Source organism: Aquarana catesbeiana, linkage group LG08, assembly GCF_042186555.1.
Source record: "Aquarana catesbeiana isolate 2022-GZ linkage group LG08, ASM4218655v1, whole genome shotgun sequence".
NCBI classification, from domain to species: Eukaryota; Metazoa; Chordata; class Amphibia; order Anura; family Ranidae; genus Aquarana; species Aquarana catesbeiana.
The window spans coordinates 153290169-153310310 of NC_133331.1; the positions used below are offsets into that span (position 1 = coordinate 153290169).

A 20142-nucleotide genomic window follows, 5' to 3' on the forward strand; every position below is an offset into this window, starting at 1 on the left:
CGGATCGTTAACTTCTAATTGGTTAGGGATATTATATAACTTGGTGTAAAATGTATGGAACGTTTACAATATCCCCTTTGGATCATATGCAATGTCGCCTGTTTCCTTTTTAATCTTTACAATAGATGATACATTAACTCGTTGATGCAATGCTCTAGGTAACAGTTTGCCAGGCTTATGTCCCTGCTGATAATACAGGGTACAATTTTTATCTCTAACCCGTAATGTTTGTTCGTTTAACAAAGATCGCAGCTCTAATCTTTTTTCTGTTAATTCAAGAAGATTTGCCGATAATGGCATTTGTTTGTGTTGTGTTTCTAATTTCGTTACTTCCTTTAAAAGCTCAACTATTCTATTCCCCTTTGCTTTTTTTAATCTAGATCCATGTTTTGTAAATAGACCCCGTACTACACATTTCATTGCTTCCCACTGAATAGATAGAGTAGTATCCCTTACATGGTCTTTTGTAAAGTTCAATATCGCTGTTCTGATCTCTGCTACATAGGCCTCATCAAATAATAAATTATCGTTTAATTTCCAAGAGCTTCTTATATTGTTCCCATTAGACACTGCTATCACTAAAAATATGGGCATATGATCCGACCATACCGCACTGCCTATATCGGAAGAAAAAGTCGCCACCGTTCCCAAATGGTTAGTCAGAAAATAGTCAAGTCTGTGGTATGTTCCATGAACCTTTGAATGGAACGTATAATCCCGCTGTAGTGGGTGAAAGGCCCTCCATATATCAACTAATTGAAGCCTCTCCATGGTATCTTTAAATTTCTTTCTATCCCTGCTCTTTTGAGATACTAGAGATGCTGTGGTGTCCAGATTGCGGTCAAAAACAAAATTGAAGTCACCACCTATTATTATTATTATTGCCCCCTCTACTCTTTTCATGAGATCTGTTAGCAATTGCATTCCTACCTTAATCTGTTCATTATTAGGTAGATATATATTAATAAGTGTATACTTTTTACCATATATGACAAGCTTTACAAGTAATGCTCTTCCATCTCTATTCCTCCAGCTTTCCAGTACCTGATAGGATATTGTCTTGTGTATTGCTATAGAAACTCCCCTAGACGTTGAGTATGTAAAGGAGTCGTGGTACCATGTTGTGTAGTATCTGTTCTGTAGGTTAGGTATATGGTCTACCTGAAAATGCGTCTCCTGAAAGAAGTCAATACCAACCTTTTGCTTATGGAGAGAGTACAGGATCTGTGATCTTTTTATTGCAGAATTTAAACCTCTGACATTATAAGAACATATTTTTATCGTACCCATAGGGAAAAGGGGGAAAAAAAGAGAAACCTCCCACACACACCTACTCGACACCCCTACCCACAAGCCTAAAAAAACAAACCCTTAAACGCTCAATCACACCACATTCAACCACCCAATGCACTCACTACCTATTTGACTCCCTAAAGTCAGACCTTACTAAGTAAGTTCCCTAAATTGAGGGGAAAAAAAGGGTTTTTCCCCAGAATAGACGTGTCATGCCCAGGCATATTACTTCATTAAAAACCTTTGTTCCCAAATAATACCAAAAACAGAAAGATAGGGGAAAAACAGGGAGGAAGAGGGAGGAAAAGGAAAAAAAAGAGAGGAAGAGAAATGGAAGAGAAAGGGAGAGAGAGAAGGAAAAAAAAAAAAAACGTTTACCTTATCTTTCTTTCCCCCTCTCTCCTCCCCTCCTTCTAGGGGGAAAGAAAGGGGTAAAACCCCCCCATACCCCCCTACATTCAATCTCTCCACCAGTAAAATCCCTTTATTTCTAAATTGAGCTATGATCTTCAGAAGCCGTTAACCATTAACCAATTATTAAACATTCATAAAGAAATTTTTTAAAAAAAGGGAGAATTGATAACCATTATGACTTCATAAATTTACACCCAATATCCACAGATTATTGGATGCAATTTTTTTAACTTTATATCCACCTCATGAAAAACAAAAAAAAAAACAAAAACAAAAAAAAGGCCCTCCTACATTGTGCTGCTTAAATCCAAAACCCTAAATGAGGAAATTGATAGTGCAAAAGCTGTATAATGTCTTTATATCAAGATCCCCATAATACTATTCCACCCAGCTTAAACATCCATTTTCGGTGACAAATCATGATATTATAACAAACATAAACTATACTGTGAGAAGAAAAAAAATTTTTTTTTTCTCTTTTCCCTCACTCTCCCTATATCTCATCCCCCACCTCATACAAAATCATCCTATAACCCTAAGTGAAACAAGACTAGTGAATACCCATTATTTTCCAATAACAACCTAGTGATCAAGTGTCATTGCGATCCTAATACATACAACATTTTCATTAACTAAATAAACATAATAATACAAATAGCATGTGCAAAAAAAAAAAAAAAATTAAATTAAATTTTCTCTCTCCTTCCCCTCCCCCCCCCCCCCCAACCCCCCATCCTCCCCTACCAGTTCCCATCTAGTATCTATCTACTCCTAAACTGCTTTCCTTGACTACCATAATATATTTGTGGCCATGCTGGCAGATCAATTATGGGAAGTTATGGGAAGTTGAAGACATTTCAAAAAATTAGTAAGATCCCCCATATCCCAGAAAACAACTTTGTGTCCATTTTGGTGAACAATAATCTGAAAGGGAAATCCCCATCTATATAGGATTCGCTTCTCTCTCAATAAATCCAATAGTGGCTTTACTGCTTTCCTCCTAATCAATGTGTATCTAGACACGTCCTGCAATAGGATAAGCTGGGTGTCCTCGTATTCAATGGTCCGTTGTAACCGGGCAGCTGCCATAATGCTGTCTTTGATGTAATAGAAATGTATTCTGCATATAACATCTCTTGGAGTTCCTATTACTTTATCTCTAGGGCCTTGTGTCCTATGTGCTATCGATCTGTAGGTCTGCCGTCCTTGGTCGTTTTAGTAGATCATTAAATATGCCTTGGAGTGTCGATTTCAAACCCTCCATTCCCACTGATTCTGGCAGGCCTCTAAACTCTTATATTGTTACGACTACTTCTATTTTCAAGATCGTCAGAAACGTCAATTAGATGATTTAGGCGTTGATCCACTTCATGGTTCTTTTCTTCCAATAATAATATTTTTGATCGATAATCTTCCAGTTTAGAATCCATAGTAACAATCTTATTCTGTGTATCTGCCAAGGAAGACTTCAGTGCCTGTATTTCCGTCTTATATGAAGTTTCCAGTCTATACACATATTTGTCCATGTCCTCCCTTGTTGGTAGGGATTTTATATATGCCTGCATATCCCAAGTAGTATTTTCTTCTGTTCTCTCCTGATCCATTATGGTTTGTTGCATATGGCCCACAGGGCTGCCATTAGATCTGGACTCTACATCTTTTGCAGGGGACACAAAGTTAAGTTCTGATACTATGGAGCCTTCATGCTGATCCTGAGGGAGTGGATGTTGGAAAAAACCCTTGATATCTGTTTTTTGAGCAGATAATGGTCTAGGGGGGTTCTTATTTGTTCCTCCAGTAGATCCCCTTTTCATTTTCTGAGCATGTGTGCTTTTTGGAGGCATATTGTACTCCAATTATTTACACCAGGGGGGTATAGGAATATAACTCAAAAATAAGTATATATATATATATATATATATATATATAAAACACAATTATAGCTTTAAATAATGTCTTAATTGTGCACGCTTAACCTTATACCCTTCCCTCTGTATTATCCAGGGCTTTTCCAGTTTTTTTTAGGTGACCCACTTCATATCTTATCATTTGATTGTTAATCCATGGTATTATCAGCCATCAAACTTATGCAGGGAAAAAAGTAAAAAAGATAAAACAGATACTGCTGTAGTCACCCGCTACCTTTTTCCTTCACCGAGACCCTCTTCCTATCTTAGGGTTAATGTTTTCCCTCGCGATCACTTCATAATAATTACAGTATTTGGTTTAGGGTTCACAGATACTCGCCTGGTCCCAAATGCTATATACTGGTGCTCGGATCCCCTAGAATGTCCTCAGCCACCTACAGAGAGTCCTCAGAGATTTAGCTTTGTGGGAGCACAGGGCATCCTCTGCTTGCTCGGTATCCAGGAGGGCTCGGCTCAGCTCGGCTCCATTCGCGGAGTTTTTGCGGGATGCAGGCTGTTCAGGAACCCTCGTAGAAACTCGTGTCTATCGGAGTGCACTTCAGCTCACCCGCACTCCAGCTGATTAGCAATCTTTGCCCTCTCCCGTTCTAACACCGGGTATTGGATGACTCTAGGGAAATGTCTGCTGTCAATCCCCCGCTCACTGTAGGATCTTCTATGTTCTTATTGCCAGGGAAAAACAGAGGTAAAGATGGCTAATGCATCCGATCACTCCATGGTACACTGTAGCACGCTACACGCTGCACTCTACACGAAGGATCAGGAGAAGTCCATAAAATCACTGGGAGTTGATGCAGCTGATTGTCTGGGCATGAGGGAGTGAACTCACTGCCCATCCATCTTAGTCCACCCCCTCCCCCATCTGGGGGCATAAATTTTTGATCTAAAAAAAATGTTTTTCTTTTTCTCAGCATTCTCTCATATCACTGGCCTGCTAAATGTAAACTTCAATAAGTGAAATAGTTTATATGATATGTGTATATAATAGATTTTTTTTTAATTGGTAGTCAAAGTTTTCTAGCAATACACTACTATTCCGTAGTATAAGTAAACAATACATAAAAGTGAATATGAAGTGTATCAATAAAAAGCATAATTTTATCATTTTTTTACGTTGTCCTCAAAATAATGGTACTATGCTAGCTGAAACCACAAGAGGGCAGCATATTCATCCAAATCATCATGAAAAAGAGGAACTACTAATGAATACCTAAAATGAACTGACGGGTTTGTCAGTGGGATGTAAAAATCTAACATGTTCACTCTTTTTGCATTATTTTTAAGATATGTTTATTGGTTTTGCTAGTAAAACTTATACAGAGTATAACAATAAGCACAACAGTCATATGCAATGTATCTTTATATCAAATGGCTAACAGTATATCAAGGCAAATATGAGGCAAAAAGAGGAGGAAAAATGGCAAGAATTTAAAATCAGTAGCATGTATAGAGCTAATCAGAAGCCTGTATCCAGAGAAACAATTGTGTGTGTGTGTGTGTGGTTGAAAGCCACGTACCCCATATTTTATCAAAGACATGTACCTTTTTTCTGAGTTCGTAAGTGAGTCTTTATAATGGTAGGTTGTCGTTAATCAGTTTTTTTTCCAATTCTCAAAAAAAGGGGGAGAGGGTCCTTTCTACATTAGGATGATTGCCTTCCTTGAATAAAAACAGAGTGTATGAACAGCACTTTAGCATATTAGGACATTTTTAGGTTTTCTCTAATGCCCAATAAGCAGTTTTTGGGATGAGAAATATTGGGAAGTGCCAGGACTGAGAAGATAAAATCAGTGACCGTTAGCAAAAGGTTTTTGACATGTCCAAAAACAGTGAAAAAATCAGCAGTGTCTGCGTCCTTGGAGTAAAAACCATTTTATACAATCTATAAAAAGGGCGTCAAACCATTTTGTACAATCTAGCAGGTGTAAAATGGCTGTGATGGAACAATGTCAGTTGTATCAGTTTGTCCCTAGAGGATTCCTTATTTTTGTCCTCAAATTCCAAAAAACTTTACTTAACAGCACGTTTTTTCAGCCCCCCCAACCACAAGTCTAAATAAGGCCTTAGGTAGTGTTTGAGGTACTAGCAGATTCAGATGGACTAACAAATTGAAGCCAAACTCTAGCTAACTCTTTTTAAAGAGGTTCCTCAGCCAGGTTTCCAAAAATTAAATGTCAGCAGCTACAAAAGCTGTAGCTGCTGACTTTTGATAACCAGACACTCAGGGCTTCAACACAATCCTCACTCAGGCCGGTTCTTCACCAATCTTTGGGGGCCTGGGGGCCAGCTTGACTGTAGGAAGCCAGCTGTGACTCGTTGTGGAGCGAATGGTCTGCAGCCTCCTGGGACCCATGACATGTCCCAGAAGATTGTGGGCATGGAGGGGGGACCCTAGGCGATCCGAGCAAAAGTAGCAGTGGGTACCTGTCAAAACTAGGTACTGGCTCCCCCCCAAAAAATACACTGTGCCAAAAGTTGAAGAGGAAGAGTGGAAGTTCCCCTTTCAGGGGAACTTCCACTTTAAGCAGTTACAGCAAACAGTTTTGTTGGTTTTGGGGTGAAGGTTATACGCAAATAAATAAAAGCTGATCATTGTAAACACCCCTGTCAGTTAATTAAATGGTTTGTCTCAATCCTCTAATCTGCAGGACAGCTTGTTCTGTTGACTTATTGACAGGATCACCAGGTGAAAATAAAAAGCCTAAAAAAAAAACGAATGCAGCCATAATATCTAAGAATTGGCAGGCTGCAGTATAATAAATGTTTGCTTTTGGGTTTAATAGCACTTTAAATTCTTGTGCGGGATACAAATGACATTGAGATTGTATACACCATGAGGACCATCTCTGCACATCGGGGATAGATAGATGTTCTTACAGAGAGGGATTTAACTACAGGGGTTGTATGTTGAGTTCGATGTTGATGCAGAAAATTACTTACATTCAGCAAAATGTCTTTACAACATGAATCAATGCAGAATGTAGAATCTGTGGGTACCCTGTAGTCTCCATTCAGTTGAATTTACCCCATTTGAGAGAATGTTAACACACCTATTAGATGCAGCCTGGGCATTACAATTAGCACCTATATGTATTCAGCCTTGCTGTGTCATTTTGTTCAGTTGGTAAAATGTAGCGTGTGTTTTTGGCAGAAAAGGCCCTAAAATATTTGGAAATACTAATTTTCTTTTTTTTTTTTTTAGTTAAAGATTAATCAAAAATGTAACTAGACATTCTCCGAAAGAGTGCATGGGAAAACACTAAAGTAAAATATCTGGTGTAGGTATGGAAGAGGTATTTAAAAAAAAAAAAAAAATAGGTTGTTGACTAATTTGATCACAATGGTTGCTTTTCCTGCAAATTATCAGGAAACATCATTTTCATTACATTAGAAAAGTACAGTTACACTACAGTTTAATATAGGTGGAATCAGAGGACCTTGGTCGTTAGAGCTTACAATCTAAAAGGGAGTGTCAAGTGAACCAAAAGGTAATAACTGTACAGATCTTTGCAGATATACCAAAAGACCATTTTTTTTTTCAGAAATTAGAAGCCACAATAGCAAACCATATCTTGGGTTCACAAAAGTGGTTAGAGGTCTACATGGAACAGGAGAAGCAGATGAAGTTGTTTAAAACGTGTCTGACTATGCAGGAAATCTTCAACCAACAGAAGGGCACATGTCCAGGCCTGGTATATAGAAGAATTCCCATTCCAGATTTCTGTGCTCCCAGGGAACAGGTGAGGAGGAAGAACAGATAAATAATGTAGTACACATATTACTGGAAGCAGCATTGTCATACTGGTAATTTATGAAGAAATAAACTAAAGAACAATAATGACATCTTCTGTAACTGAACCCAGGGGCGTTAACATGATTGGGAAAGACCAAGGGCACTCTGAGAAAAACTTAAAAGAGTAATCAAGGACTATTGAGACAATAAACACTGTGGTCAAGAGTATGTAAATATTATAAATTATTAATAATATTATAGCATATAGAGTACAGTGGTCAAAGGTATGCAAGGTTTAGAGTATAGTATACAGGCCTGCCTATAGAGTTCAATGGTCATAAACCTGTAACATACATCCTAGCACATGGGGGGGTGCAGGGGTCAGGAATATGCAACACGTATGAAACTTAGGAGTATGTTACATACTCCTGACCGCTGTGATCTGTTGCTGTGCTGAATTACACACAAATATAGAACTCCCTCCTTCGAGCAAAAACCCCCTTTCCCCCTCAGCAAAAATCACCTACAAGCAAAAATCCTCCCTCAGCAAAGTTCTTCTCCCCCACCAGCAAAAAAAAAATCACCTTCAAAGGAAAATCATCCCTTTTCTGGAAAAAGTCAGTGTCCTCCTTCCTCTGAAAAAAAAATCTTAGCAGATATCAGAAGTATAGCAATGCCTGGCATCTACTGAGAGAAAGTCCTGTCGGCCTTATCAGTGTCACATCACATGTCAGAGCCAAGAAAGAGCCTGAGAGAGATTTCCCCTTGTGCTGTGACATGCATACTGCTTCAGGAGTCTGTAACAGTGCTTTATCGCTATATACAGGTTCTCCTGCATAGCTGTGGGCAGAAAATGCGTGCTTAACCTGGAGTTCAGTGGAAGAGACCCAGAGCAGGGGCCCAGTGACATCCCTATCTGAACTTCACATTCACATACCCTGAATATTTTCTTTTATGTTTTTGAAACCTGTGTGGCTTGCCATCAGCAACCAGTCATTTTATATTGCTAACATAATAAATAAAAGATCTTGCGAGCTACCAGTATAATAGACTATAGGTCTAAAAGAGCACCAATAAATGAGAACAGATGATGTGATTTCTTTCAGCTGCTGACACCAGTCACACTCCCCAAAGCTGTGTTCAACCAAACAAAAATAAATAAAATGTGCCGCGCTGTATGAATAACTCTGTAAATACTATAAATTAATGCCAATTGTGATTATCTGAATGAATAAAATAAAAAATTTTAACTAATATTGTGCCACAATATGTGAATTCCTATATTGCAAAATAAATGTTCAAACACAATTCCAAAATGCAAAATGCCAAAGTAAATAATAACTGTGTTATGGTGCATAAAGTCAATGTGAACAATTGATATCACTCATGATAAAAAATGCCATAAATAAATATTCAGTCCATATAAGATCAATTGATGTTATAAGCAGTGCTCCAAAGAAAAATCTTCACAGATTAAAGCTTTCAGTGACTTCACATACGTGCTAACCTCCCCCCCGTGTGATTGTGCCAGTAGAACCATCTCCGGGTTAATGGACTATGCAAATTGTCAGATCCTTCGCTGTGGATGTCCTCGATTCATATATGCAAAGAAATAGGCTGGATAGTGTGATAACGTTTCGACTCAAATTTATTGTATAAAATAAGCCATTGTACTCACATATTAGAGGTGCTACCAGAGCACCACTCTATATAAAGCATGGATAAATGAAACTCCCAATCCAATAGCTTGTGCTTCTAGCCGCCCCGCTGAGAAATCAACATCTCAGCTGGCATCTCCACCGTCCTGACCCCTTCCCCTTAACTAGGGTTAACGAGTTTTCACTAGACTTTATAAACTTTTATTTAACCCTTTGGGGGACCATATACATATAGCACTTGGTCTCGATAAAATGTATTCTGCCGTTTCTAAGCTACATGATTGGACATTTTCCCCCACACTTTCTGACAATGCTGCTAGAAAAGGAAACCAATTTGTGAGTGACAGTGCTAGTCTCTGGCAATACGGGTTTCCCTGGAGAAAGATATTCAACATATCGCACAGCCTGCTTTGCTGAGTGAAATTTAAATGTTATGAAGGAATGAACAGCGCTGTGGGCATTGTCATACATGGCACTGGTCAGGGCTGTGTATATTTAGAAGCACCAACAGATAGATCATAGAATGCTACAGAGCCGAGTGATCTTTTACTATTATGAATGAACAATAAACACTGTTGGGGCAGTGCTAATTGTTCATTCAGAATAAACAGTCTTAGAGAGGGGTACGGAGGGCTCAGTGCTCCCCCATAGGAATGCCCATAATTTGGGCTTAAGAGTGGGGTGGAGCTACTGCCAGCAAAGAGAAGCTTTTAATGCCCAACGGGCCCACTGATCTCAACTGGACCAAGCACTATTCACAGTTGGTCCTCTTCTGCAGTAATTAAAAAAAAAAAAAAATACACGAGTGCTCTTCCTTACATACTTTATTACCCTATATTGTGTGTTACACATTACAAGCAAGTAACAATCAAGAGTATTGTTTGCAGGATTTTGACATGATTCTCCAAGCTATGAAGTGTACACTTGCAGAGGACTCCAATGCAGCCTTTGTCTTCAACTGTCATGAAGGAAAAGGAAGGACAACAACAGCAATGGTCATTGCATTGCTTATTCTCTGGCATTTTAACGTGAGTATTAAATCAAAATATAAGAGTAATCTGTCTGCCTCAGTATATATGTGTGTGTATATATATTATGATGATTGTTATTATTATTGCAGACCATTCCTGAAATCAGTGAAGATGAAATTGTTAGTGTTCCAGATGCCAAGTACACAAAGGGAGAGTTTGAGGTGAGACAAATTCTTTATGGTTGAATATATATTTTATTTGTTTTTATCAGGATTGTAAACTACAATCCCACAAATTATGGCAATAAACTGCAAGAAATCATAAGGACAAGAAATAAAAAGAAGTAAAGAAAAAAAAAAACAGTGCTGATCTGCTAATAACAAGGTACACTTCCAGAAATTGCTGACAACAAAATCTTGGGTATTACATTTCAAAGTACCATAACAGGCACATTTTAAAAGCAACATCCCAAGGATATGGTCAGATATACAAGATAAATAGAATGTGTCACCATGGAGGGTCTCCAACCAGGATATGTGAGTCAGGATCTGGATATCTGCGGAATGTTCCTTCTTAAGTCAAGAACCGCGCTGTATAAAAACCCCCCTGACCACACATTGCAAGGCTTCCCACTAAGTCAGTGGATGGGTAAGAGAGTGCTACTTGGCCTTTTGGAGAGTTTCAATGCAGTGAAAACACGTTTTTAAAAAAAAAAAGCTTTCCAAAATAAAAACGCTATGCAACATGGTTTCCATTGCCGAAACTAGAGCCTGGGATCATAAAGTACAGTGCCATCAAATTGAAATGCAGTGAACAAACAGAAAATACAGTGAGTAGTGAGCTGTTGTGCTCGTATGCATAAAATCAGATTACCAATGAGATAATATCAAATGGGAAAATGCAGATCCTTTACAGATCAGTTTAAATGCCTTCCAGACATTTTCATGCCACACACTTGGTAGATGATTTGTGGTTAGTGCTTTCATGGCAATGTACAACAGGGACTAATCCACATAACATAATTCCACGTAGTATTTAGCTTGATCGACTGCCAGGTGCTATTTGTTGCCTGCAGTTTGTGGCACACCGCAGTAGGACCTCCCACAGTCTTGTTACAGGAAGTAACAATGAAATGCTCCTAGTGCTTACATTTTTCTTGTTATAGGAAATATACCCCAAAATTCTTTGGTCTTATCTAGTGTATGATTATTAAATAATTTGTGTAATTGTTACTAGATTAAGGAACGCATGTGCACGTTTTACAAGACTAAAGCATTCCAGATTTTAAAATCCTGCTAAATAAATGTGAAACTAATAAAGGTGTCCAAACGCTGCCCATTACACTCTTGTAGACCACAGTGGGGAATTGTCTGACATTCAGTAAATGATCTGGGAAGAGTCAGCGATTTCATGTACATCAGCTCTTTTCATCACATTTATTATTTCTATATGTTTAGGAATATAATGCAAACCTTTGTAACTTGACTATCAGACCTACAATTTTGTCCAAAGAACAGCATCTATATTTCACCCAAATTGCCTTTTATCCATCATGCTCATGGTCTTGCAAGTCTTTTCCTGTTCATCTCTCATGATTTAGTTCTGCAGTCTATATACTGTAGCTATAGCTATATTATTATATTTAGTCATTTCTTTACTGCAACTTGCAGTATCACCTTTCCTCTCCTTATTAAACGTTGTTACAAATGGTTAAGGCTCCATTTACGTTATTGTGTAGAGGGAACAAGCGTTCTCCCTAAGCAATTTTAACAGCGTGATTTTTACGCATTTCTGTGTGTCGTATAGGGTAGCCCATTCAATTGAATGGGCTGCCCTATGCACGTTTGTCACAGGAAAAGAAGCTCCTGCTACTTTTTAGGTGAGAAGATTCACTTGATTTTTAAAGGCACGATTAGCTGTGATTGCTGTGCGACCATTGAGGTAGAAACGCATCACGTTTGGGTTGCAGTTGTAGGATAAAGGCACCCAAATGCGCGCCATGCATTGTGCTATGATTGCTGTGCGATTTATCTTTCGATGGCATCCTAAACACAGTGCGTTCTGTTGCGATTGTTGCGGGATAGGATTGCATGGCAATGACGGAAAATCGCACCTTTAAAAATCGCGTGAAGCTTCTTGCCTGGAAAGGAGCAGAAGCTTCTCTTGAGTCGACAAATATGCATAAGGCAGCCCATGCAAGCGAATGGGCTGCCCTATGCGACATGCAGAGTTGCATGAACATTGCGCTGTCAAAATTGTTTCCACTATGCGAATGGAGTCTTCGACATAATAGGTTAAATAGCTGTTATATGTGTGTGTGTGTGTATGTGTGTGTATATATATATATATATATATATATATATATATATATATATATATATATATATATATATATATATATATATATAATTTTTTTTTTTTTTTTTTTTGGGTAATGATACACAGTATGCTTTAGATATATCTGGGTAAAAAGAATTTTATTGCCCTATATACGTTGTGCAACATGATCTCTGCATTAATCTTTTGTAAGTAAAAATCTTTTTAAAAAAAGTTATAAATTACGTACTAGTTTGTAGACCAGTTGATACCACAAGGTGGCATCAGAATAACCTCTATTTCACATCCTTGAAGGAAAGTGCACAGTTTGCACTTAATAGCTCAATTCCATAGTTCAGTATAAACCTGATCAAGATAATGGACTTCTATCATTAAACACCTTGAAACATTTTGTTGCAATTGTTTGTTACATATTTATAATTATCTCTGCAAAACCAATACATTTTAATGAATGTTTTCATGCTAAAACAATTCTTATAGTGGCTCTCAAGTACTCCAACAGTTAATGTGTCTTTTATGGATTGCTGCGCACTTTTTCAGTGTTAATAAGACAACACTTTCCCATATCTATCCAATGTTTCAGGTGGTGATGAAGATTGTTCAGTTGCTGCCTGATGGGCACAAAATAAAAAAAGAAGTAGATATGGCTCTTGACGCTGTCAGTGAAACCATGACTCCTATGCATTATCATTTACGAGAGATCATTATATGCGCTTACAGACAGGTAAGTAACTATTATACCTACAGGTGTACCAAAATGTGATACACACATTGAAGTCAATCAGTTTCTTGTTTAATCATAATAACGAAATGTCCAGAAAACTAAGATATGTGAAAGTCTAAAAGTAGGCTTTGTTGTGTCTGCTCATGATGCAGAAGTATATCTTCACACTTGATCACTGTCTTTTCAGTGTAATCACTCTACTGGGGATTCATAGTGAACAAGTTTTTATGCATGGTTTCGTTACACAATGGGGTTTTGCAGTCTACCTGTATATTTATCTAAAAAATATAATAATTGTAAAGTCAAAATTCTTTTTAATAACAAACATGGTATACCCTATTTACCTGCTCTGTGCAATGGAATTGCACAGAGCAGCACAGAACCTCTTCTTCTTGGGTCCCCCGCCAACACTCGTGGCTCCCTCTCTTCTCATGTGCCACCATAGGAAGCCACTTCCTATTTTGGCAACCCTGCAGGCTCGATCTCGAGCCATGGTGCTTACATCTATAGACACAGACAGCGAGGCTTGACCCCGCCCCACCCCCTTCTCCTTCATCACAGGATTTGCATGACAGCACATGACTTTGACTTTATACTCACAAGAAATATGAAACGAAAGCTGACTGACCAAGCTAAAACTTTATTTTTGTAAATCATGACAGAACTTTGTTGTGTGAACATGGGTAATATTAGTACATTAGGTATATTTGGGCAGGTTAAATCTGTCATTGTTTAGAAATTAATAAAGCAGAAAATATTCTAAGAGAAAAGTTTCAGGTCTTAGGTCTCGTTCACATAGGCATTTTACGTGCACGCGCGTATTTTTCAAAACATAACATTTTACATTTAGAAAAATGCACTCGTACACATGCGCATGTAAATGCCAGGGCCAGTGTTTACGCATACACTGCATGTTTACTAATGCACTCCTATGGACAAAAATACACTGCAGCTATGGCTCCCAGGCACTACAACAACAGATGTATTTTACACTGCACACCAATACACTGGGGTACATGCATACTGACTAAAACATTTTTTTTTTTTTTTTTTTTATTCCTAGCATAAATCTTCTCAGTGCTTTCCCACACCCAGGCAGCTTCACGTGCTACATAAAGCCTGTGATACAAGAGAATGGCTGTACACAGCTATCCTCTTATACACACTGATGCTTCTTGCATATCCACTGTCCAATAGTTTTTCTAAACATGAAGGTTTTGCATTCAGGAAAATAGTCAGGCGAACATGCGTGGGTAAACAATGATGAAAAAAAGTATCAGCGTTTACAAGCGTATGACCCTGTACATCCATTCAATTGAATGGCAGGCTGTACGCAACACGTGCAGCTCTCCAACCGCAGGAAATTTACGATAGGCATAAAAAATGTGATTTCAATCCATGCGCATTAACCGTTATGGAAGTAATTATTAGGGGTTACGTTGGTGCTTAACCAGCTACACTGGTGCAATAAAGCTTTTTTCAAGGTTGTTTATGGCTGCAGGGAATTACACATACCATATATACTCAAGTATAGGTCGACCCCAATATAAGCCGAGGCACCAAATTTTACCACAAAAAACTGGGAAAACATATTGACTCGAGTATAAGCCAAGGGTGGGAAAATGCAGCAGCTACTGGGTAAACAATGCCCATCTGCAGCCTCACTGTGCCCATTTGCAGTCTAATTGTGCCCATCTGTAGTCTCACTGTGCCCATCTGTAGTGTCACCGTGCCAATCTGCAGCCGTACCTTCCATTAGTAAAACAGCGTGTGTAACAGCGGGTTTCTCCCGCTGTGTATGCAGTCTGTTCCGCCGTCCATTGAAAGAAAGCTCCGCCTCCTCCTCGTCCATGCTAGAGGAACACTGATACAATGCTGGGAAACTGTATCAGCGTTCCGTCTATCAGAGACGAGGAGGAGGCGGAGCTTTCTTACAATGGACAGCGGAACAGACTGCATACACAGCGGGAGTACACACGCTGTTACACACGCTGTTTTACTAATGGAAGTTGCGGCTCACTCGAGTATAAGCCGAGGGGGGGGGGGTCGGGTTTCAGCCAAAAAAATGGGCTGAAAAACTCGGCTTATACTCGAGTATATACGGTATATTTTTTTATAGGTTCTCAGAAAGCAAAGCTTCATACATGAACATACAATATACATTTACACTGTATGTCATGAAAAGTGGATGTATGGTATTGACTACATTCCCATGCTTTCAAGTAACATGAGCTTATTCTCATTAGCTGGCAGTTAGTGGCACTGCTCTAAGCCCAGCCAATGCACACAATTCAGGGACACCTGTTGGAAATATGCTGTATGAGTCATGTCTCTTAACTGATCATGAAAATTGGTCTGTATTATACCCCATCCTTGCTATATGAAAAATGAACAGGTGGTCTGGAATAAGTCTCTGAAAATCCAGTTTAAGCTGGCTGAATGACTGCTTCTTGGATACTGACAGATGTTTAATGCAAATTATCTGATGTCTGGCAGAGCATTGGTTATAGGCTAAGAGTTGTACCTTTGCAATGAAATAGCCGTGAAGTTCTGTGACCAATTACAGCAAACCGCAGAGAACGAAATGCATAATTATTATTACTTTGCATGGGGCACAGCATACCAACAATCGCACTTTAAAATTCTGGTGAGGTGGCAAACTTTCTAATGGGTCCCAGTTAATGATACAAAGCGGATATGATATGATATCATGCATTACTGTTTTCACAACATGCTATGACTTCCTTATGAGCATGACAAGGAAAAAGGTACTCTTCTGGATGTCTAATATTTTGAATCAGACAGAAGTCTTCATGGAAAAGCCACAGTGGCGCATTTTCAAAACGGCCTACTTCAGCTGGCACAGTGAAGAATTGTATGTTAGTTTTCAGCATCAGGAGCCCAAGCACATTATTTCCTAGTGTGAGACTTTCGGCGCTGAAAACAAGTACATTAATTAAGTGTTCTTGCATAGCAAGACCACTTACTGTTATCTCACATATATATTATTCTTATTATTATAGCCAAATTTACCACCCTAACTCCTCCCACAGTTTTTACACTACATAGACAAGTAATATACAGAAACGTGCGGATTGTTCCCGAATGGTGTGCTATTATTTTGTGGAACGTTTCGCCAAATGGTTCACGAAATATCGTCATTTTTGCGGCGAAATTGGTCCCATAGGAATGAATGGGGAAACTAGAGTGGGAGATGACAAAAGCTGAAAAATCAGAACATGATTTCTAAACTGCCGCCACTCCCTCATTTTCAAGCCCACCTACACAAATCTTATATCAAAACGTTCAGCTATCCCTGCTGCCACTAAACATGTCCACGGCTAAGCCATAGTCCTGATAGTTTTCACAATATGACCATTTGTTTGCAACTCACGCCGTCCATTGACATTCATTGAAACTACACTCTAGCCCCCTCCAAATTTGAAGGGCAATTTCTAAACTGCGACTGTGCCTTCATTTTTAATTTTTTACAGACATACTATACATCAAAATCTAGGTCTGGGTCTTGTGATTCTCACAATATAAAGATCTTCGCTGTAGGATGTATAGTTTTTAAAATACGGCCATTTGTTTAGAGGTCATTTCAGGAAATTTTAGCCATTAATCAGAGTGTACTGTTAGTGTTTGTTTTTGTTGCCATGGTTACCAAAGCTTCTGTTATACACAGGGGGGGAGGTGGCTGGAGCATCTCAGCTGATTACAGAGCCCGGGGGAGGGGACAGACACACCATGTACTGATTTATAATAGAGGAATATGATGGGGCAGTTTTGATGGAGTAATTCTGATGGGGCAGATTTGATGAAGCAGTATTTGGGAAGCATAAACAGGGCATGAGCGTTGCCAGGAAACAGTGGTTGTAAACACAAGATGCTGAGACACCCCAAATGCATGTGACTTCATCTGCTAGACTTGATAATGCTTGTAGACTCCTCCCACAGTTTTTACACTACAGAGACAAGTAATATACCGAAACGAGCGGATTGTTCCCGATTGGTGTGTTATTACTTTGTGGAACTTTTTTCGCCGAATGGTCCACGAAATGACGTTTTTGCAACGAAATTTTTCCCATAGGAATGAATGGCGAAATGTTCAAAACTAGAGTGGGAGGTGACAAAAGCTGACAACCCCCTGATTAGCCAAAACATTATGACCACCCCATGATCAGCCAAAACATTATGACCACCCCATGTAAAAAAAAAATATATTTTTGAAAAAAAAAAAATTCATTTTTGAATAAAAAAAATATATTATTGAGAAAAAAAAAATATTTTTGAAAAAAAAAAATATATATTTTTGAAAAAAAAAATTTATTTTAAAGAAAAAAAAAATTTTGAACCAAAAAAATTCATTTTTGAAAATAAAATTATTTTTGAAAAAAAAAAATCATTAAAAAAAAAATAATTTTTGAAAAAAAAAATCATTTTTGAAAAAAATGTTCAGCTCTTTCAGCTAATGATGGGACTTCAACTGTTTTACTACTATTTATACTTTTTAAAATACTAAGCTTTTTAACACTTTTCACAGTTACTCCGCCCACTGCACCCAGTTACTCCGCCCACTCCAGTTGTAGAGGCAAGAACACTTTCACAATTTCCCCAGAAATTGTACCTTTTCTAGTTGTACTAAGCTATGCTGGCCTCAGATCTGTTCTTAACCCTCTCTTTTCTTAAAACCTAGCACTCAACCTACCTCCTAACACAGGCTTTTAGCCTGTACACTAACATCCCTAAATATAATATTAAGCTACACTTTTAGCACTGAACACTGTACTTTATAAAGTAAGGCATCCTGTCATGAATAAATATAAGCGCTGCTATTGCTCATTTTTCTAGAAATTGCTAGTGGTGTGGCTGTTATGCTGTTATTTTTTATGATATTGAGCTACAGGCCCAGAACAAGTATGATTCATAGCTTTTCTCTTAACTTTTGTTATCTGCATACTTGTTTCATGTCAGCGACTTGGTGGATCAGCAAAAGGACCAACCCCCTTATCCCCTTATTTCGTTCATGACCGTTTCACTCTTATTTTCACTCACTAACCCATAATCTACCAGTATTTAACACCTACAACAGCATACTTACCCTATCAGGAGCCTGAGGCGTTGACGCTGAAAGCTAACAGTCCTGTGCTAAGATCCAACAACACTGAAAACTCGTCAAAGAACACTGATTCATCAAAGAATGCATTAAGAGCCTTGTTTTATCCTTATCTACTAACGGAAGTCAATAGTAATGATGGATTTCAAAGCTTTTGCAGTTTGTGCTTTGTTACCTGAAACTGCTCAAAGTGATAATGCAAAAGTTACTTCCAGGTTTAGGCTCTTACTTTCCGGTTTATTCTGATTAAATATTTTGGTAGGGCAATGAACACAATGAAGCTTTATTACACTTTGGCTTTCCTCATAGTGAATCAAATACATCAAGGGTATCGGGTTACAAGAGTAATACAAAAGGCATCATCTTAACAAATCAGTCTATCTTAACTCTGCTAAGTTATATAAAGCAAAAGAAAAATATATGTAAAGCATATAAACTTACAGGGAGCAGCACTACCAGATGTGGAACTGCATTATTCAGCTGCCCACCTTCCACATACAGTATTTGCAGTTTTGGGACAAGGTCATCTAGCTCCCAGGGCAAAGATGCCCCCCCCCCCAAGATGTATGAGCATTATGTGTCAGCAAAATCCCTCCCCCTTCCTCAAAAATCGAGCACTAATCTCCCAGGCATAAATTTCCTTTGCAAGCCAAATTTCTCCCCAAACAAAAATTCCCCTCCTTCCCAGTACAAATCGTCGCCCCCCACCCCCAATCCTCTCTCGCAGCTCAAATCCTCTCTTCTAGCCCAAATAATACCCACCCCCCTCAATCATCCCTACTAGCACAAATTCTCCCCCTCCCTAAAACAAATCTCTGACCCCCCCAAATAAATTTTCCCTCCTAGCATAAATCCCCCCTCTTTCAAATCCTTCCTCCTAGCACACAAACACCCTTAAATTCCCCCTCCCAGAACAAATAATACCCCTGCAGCCCCCCCCCCCTCCTAGCACAAATCCCCACCCCTCCAATCACCCCGAGCACACATTCCCCCTTCCCCTCTTCCAGCACAAATCCCCTCCCAATCCTCCATCCTATCTAAAATCCTTCCCCTATCCCCTCTCTCAGCACAACAAATCCCCCCTCCTAGCACATCCCACTCAAATGTCCCCTCCTAGAACAAATCTTACTTTGTTATCCCACAAATTCCCCCTCCCAGAACAAATACCCCCTCCCTATCTTCTAGCACAAATACCCCCAGTCTCCCCACCTAGCACTAATCCTCTTCTCATTCCCCCTCCTAGCACAAATACTCTGATCCCCAGCACAAATGTTTTTTCTGTTGTGTTCCCAGTGCAGTTTTCCGCTCCCTCCAAAACAGACCTCAGATGCAGTGCAGTAGATGGCTGTGGGATGTCCTTCCTCTGTTTCCTTCTCATCTTGACACATCAGAGTTGAGGAGGAGCACAGGGAGCCAGCCAGTGGAGGCAGATGCCGCTGCTGCAGGGGTATGGGATCGCAGCAAGGGGACACCACTGACTGTCAGATCAGGACTTTACAGGGTTTGCTTACCCACCCCCTAACCACATTCTTTACTGGGAAAAGTTTGGGGAATCTCTGCATAGTCCCGGTATGACAGTCCCGATCCAAGAGTGCTGCAATGGCAGGAGGAACTGGAGGGTTAGGAGAGCACAGGCCACACCTCCTCCCAGCTCTCTCCTGTTCTGCAGATTTTGCTGTATCTTCAAATGATAAGAGTAGTGATTAGCTGTCACTACTTCTGTCAGTTTGTAGTGGCAGGAACTCTCCTTGTGACGTCCCCCACCTCACATGGGACTGGTTGCCCCTCTCTGATTTTTTGCTGACATGCAACATTCGAACATTCCTTCATTGAAGAACCCCTGAATGTCCTTACATTGGCCAATGCTTACACCATGGATCATTATGTATTCCAACGCAAATTTTTCACCCTTAATCTCTATATAGGGGTGTCTTGATGTAGGTTAACAGTTATCACATTTTGTTC

The 20142-nt window shown here is 39.2% G+C and overlaps 1 protein-coding gene across 2 annotated transcripts in view; it reads left to right on the top strand.

Moving 5' to 3' along the window:
• The window catches only part of PALD1 (phosphatase domain containing paladin 1), a 450641-nt gene that overhangs the window by 294136 nt on the left and 136363 nt on the right, over positions 1–20142 (top strand). For both annotated transcript variants that reach the window (XM_073596575.1, XM_073596576.1), the window contains 4 exons: positions 7178–7375; positions 9914–10054; positions 10147–10218; positions 12918–13058. In XM_073596575.1, coding sequence (XP_073452676.1) covers positions 7178–7375; positions 9914–10054; positions 10147–10218; positions 12918–13058 — 552 coding nt within the window. The remainder of the gene's footprint in view (positions 1–7177; positions 7376–9913; positions 10055–10146; positions 10219–12917; positions 13059–20142) is intronic.